Below are 3,634 nucleotides of genomic sequence, written 5' to 3'. Positions count from 1 at the left end.
TTCAATTACTGATGGAAATGACAGTAAAGGAAACTGAACGATTAGATCCCCTAGCAAGAAAGAAATGCAGTGTTACTTTCTCAAAGAGAAAATCTTGGTTGCGGCACCATTTTCTTGAGTAGCAGATAGCAATTTCATTTGAATTCATTCCACCAAAAAATTGTTTTAAGGAGGTTTTTATTTGATAATATATTCCATCTTTTCCATTAGAAGAGATTTTTACAGAGAGAAACAATGTTATACAAATTCAGTTAACACAATAAATTTAGCCCCTGTTTGACCCCCATTTTTGGGTAATGAAAATGGGAGGAATAGTGTTTTTTTGAAAAATGAGAGGTTGAAAAAGAAGGAAAAATTTTCGATTTACGTGTAATATTATTTTATGAAAGATTGTGTGGTTGAAAATAAGAGAGAGAAAAATAGAATGTAATTTAATGGGGGCCACACGGGGGCTTAGAGTATTCCTAAGGCTCACAGTTATTATGCAAATAACCCACAACGTTGGCTTCTAATTCAAAGAACACAATATTGCAGAATAATTACATTGTCCTGCAATTTCTTACTTTTGTACCCAAAAAATCTCGTTCTAAGGGAAAGATTATTAGTGAAATGCAAGGACTGGTAAAGCATATAATAGTTAAGTCTGTAAGGGTACAACAAGAGAAAAATGTTATTTATAATAGATTACCTTAATTACTGTCTGGTCGTACAGAAGAGGCAAAACCTCTGGAAGCAGGCTCTTTATGAGGTTTGGCTTATTATGGGCCGCGGTACTCAAGGCTAATACAGCGGCACGCCTTACATGCTGCTCAGTAACCAATATAAAATTGACATAAATCAAATTTGGTCCAGGAAAAATACCAGAAAATCCAAGAGAGATACACAGAACATACTGGTAAATGGAAAAATGATAGAAGATATAGTGTATCGATATAGCACATATAAAAATATTTTAATCACTGTAAGAAAATTGCCTGATCATGATCCTTGATAAGCATCAAGAAAGATGAGATTTCAGGGTACAAAATCTCATCTATCTTCTCCTGCCGCTCAACTATAGAATACTTAACCGCAATTACAACTGTTGCTCGGGTGAATCCAGCAGCACTGGTTGTTCTCTCCTACAATTATATGAAAGTAAATAATTAAATCTAGCAGAGTTTTTATAAGGCATTGAACACATGGATAGAAGAACATATATTTCTGAGACGGTACCTTTAGTGCTGGAACAAGTTTTCCTGGTTCAATTAGGGCAATTTTTCCTAGACATTCGGCAACCACATTGCGAACTCCCTCTTCCTCGCTCTCACAGTGGTTAAAGAGTAAATTAGTGATCTTCTCAACACTGGAATCATCAAATTCAGCTTTATCCACGGATTGTCTCACTATGACCTGTATGTGGGAGAAATTTCAGCAAGAATGTGAAGTATCGATAAATGCCGGTTAAAAAGGGAATTTCTTCTTGAAAGAATTATTGTCCAGTGCACACCTCCTTCAGGGAATGGAGCAATAGATATTGCTTCTTCTGCTGATTATCAATTTTGTCCAATATAAAGGGTAAATATTTTGATAGATTTCCAACAGCAATATTTCCTAAAGCATAAGAAGCAGCAGATTTTATCTCCTCAAATGGTGACTGGAAAGATTCGATAACGATATTCTCTATATGGGTATGTGAACTCAAATCTTTTCTCCTCCCAATCTCCCCCAAACACAGCAAGGAAAGATGTTGCTTGGCCTATAAGAAAACAATGTCGAATAAGAAGAGAATAGTAGCAGTAATACAGATGGGAGGATAAAATCCAACACAACACAGTTAAATTCCCTTTATTAAAAAGAAATTTGAAAATGAATTCTCTCAAATTACAAATAAAGAACAGAAAGGCAGAAAGCAGCTCATATTTTTCCTTAAATAATTTAAAACAACAAGATTGCTACTTAATTTAAATAATAGACAGCTGAATATATTCAAAGAGGAGTCCAAAACAACCCAAGCTCATGCTGTATGTAATGCAGTATATAAAACATATTCCAACACCAAATTATATTGGAAGTGTTCTGATATTTTCCATCAAAATCACGAGTTCAGATAGCTGGCCAGAATCAAGAAGCCAATTATCTGTTCTGATACTAGGATAAGTAGGGCAGGCTACAAGTATCTGACAAATCATACACCTAACCGTCTTTTATAGTGTTTCAATCAGCAAATAGAAACTCATAGGATAATGTCCACTTCAGGGTAAACTCAAGATCTTCCAATTTCTGATGACTGGTGCAAATAAGCAAAGTTACTTCAGCTAGATTCTGAAAATCAAGGTAGCTACTAAAAAGGGCAAACTTAGTTGAGAAGGTTGAATCCTGAGTCCTTGACCATACTACATAATTATATCTTCCAATTGAATGCAATGCACTAATTAAGCAGAGGTTTGTAGTCAACAACTAGTTTTAATTAAATCAATAATATAACATCTGAGCATTTATTAAAAAGTTCATCTAAAACATCTCCATTTCAGTAATCCAAGCAATTTAAGGCAAGCATTGAAAGGAGCAAGTATATAGACATACCGAATTGGTAGTACCATCGGCTTTCAGGATATCTGTGAGCATATTTACAGTAGATGAACATTTTTTATCACCTGCAGCAAGGCAGAGAACTGCCACACATTGAGCAATGGAAAATAAAGCCTGTTTTGCAACACCGCCAGACTGGGCAGATGATTTTGCAGTTGAAAGAAGGGAGTCTAGCAGCACATCAAAGCTAGTATTTGCTGAGTAAACCAAGGCACGGAAAAAATTCTGCAGCGCCTGTAGTGTCCATGAGTAAGGGTTAAAACTTACAATAAGCAGACATTTCACAGTTTACACCACGACTAAGTCAATACAACAAAAAATTTAATACCAGAAGTGCTTGCCCCTGCAGCAATGAGCTTCTCACTAGAGTCAATGCCTGTGGAAGAACTTTGTTTCTGACGGTCAAACCAACATTTGGACCTGATCTACTGTCGGCCATCAAGGTACAGCACAGTTCCAATGCCAGAGCAGTCATATGCAAGTCTGAGTCACTGAAAAGCACAAAGAAGAATTTATACTTTTTTAATTACTAGTCACTTAAAAATGAAATATCAAAAAATTTATGAACGTGAACTGCAACTGAAAAGAATTATTGAAACAGACATCCGTAGTTAAAAAACACAAGTTTAACCTTATTAGAGTTGAAAGTTCCACAACAATCACTTCATAAGCGGAAGAACCTATTTTATCACCATAGGCAACAATCAAAGTATTTAGAGTTCCCAGCGTCGCCTGTCTCAAAGCTCGATTAGCCTATTTTACAAATGGATAAGAGAAACTCAGTAGCTTTTCCTCTAATTCAGAAAGTTGTGCTGGAAATATTTCTGGAGTATAATGGAAATACCTTCCTTAGAAATGCAGTTAACTCAGAAATTACATGCTCTAAAACGCATGATAGATCCAGGTGCAATGGAGATGCAGCAATGACAGCAAAAGCCTGGGGAAGAAAAATTATAAGGTATGAACAGTTAAAGATGTAAACCAACCTAACTGGTATCCCAAAACAAAACTTACATAAACAGCTATTAGAAAGTGCATCTCCAAAACTATATTGCAATAAAAA

General features: G+C 35.6%; 1 protein-coding gene across 1 annotated transcript in view; it reads right to left on the bottom strand.

The window, feature by feature from the left end:
• Nucleotides 1-3,634, bottom strand: part of LOC111381809 (cullin-associated NEDD8-dissociated protein 1-like) — a 15,956-nt gene that overhangs the window by 1,346 nt on the left and 10,976 nt on the right. Inside the window, exons 12-20 of the mRNA XM_023005642.1 lie at nucleotides 3,416-3,630; nucleotides 3,203-3,324; nucleotides 2,900-3,062; nucleotides 2,566-2,805; nucleotides 1,490-1,738; nucleotides 1,216-1,392; nucleotides 975-1,121; nucleotides 683-805; nucleotides 544-618 (exon numbers count right to left, since the gene is read on the bottom strand). Coding sequence (XP_022861410.1) covers nucleotides 544-618; nucleotides 683-805; nucleotides 975-1,121; nucleotides 1,216-1,392; nucleotides 1,490-1,738; nucleotides 2,566-2,805; nucleotides 2,900-3,062; nucleotides 3,203-3,324; nucleotides 3,416-3,630 — 1,511 coding nt within the window. The remainder of the gene's footprint in view (nucleotides 1-543; nucleotides 619-682; nucleotides 806-974; nucleotides 1,122-1,215; nucleotides 1,393-1,489; nucleotides 1,739-2,565; nucleotides 2,806-2,899; nucleotides 3,063-3,202; nucleotides 3,325-3,415; nucleotides 3,631-3,634) is intronic.

This window comes from Olea europaea, unplaced genomic scaffold, assembly GCF_002742605.1.
Source record: "Olea europaea var. sylvestris unplaced genomic scaffold, O_europaea_v1 scaffold2378, whole genome shotgun sequence".
In the NCBI taxonomy this organism is placed as follows: domain Eukaryota; kingdom Viridiplantae; phylum Streptophyta; class Magnoliopsida; order Lamiales; family Oleaceae; genus Olea; species Olea europaea.
The sequence above is the reverse complement of the archived record's forward strand: the minus strand, read 5'-3'. Positions and strand labels throughout refer to the sequence as shown.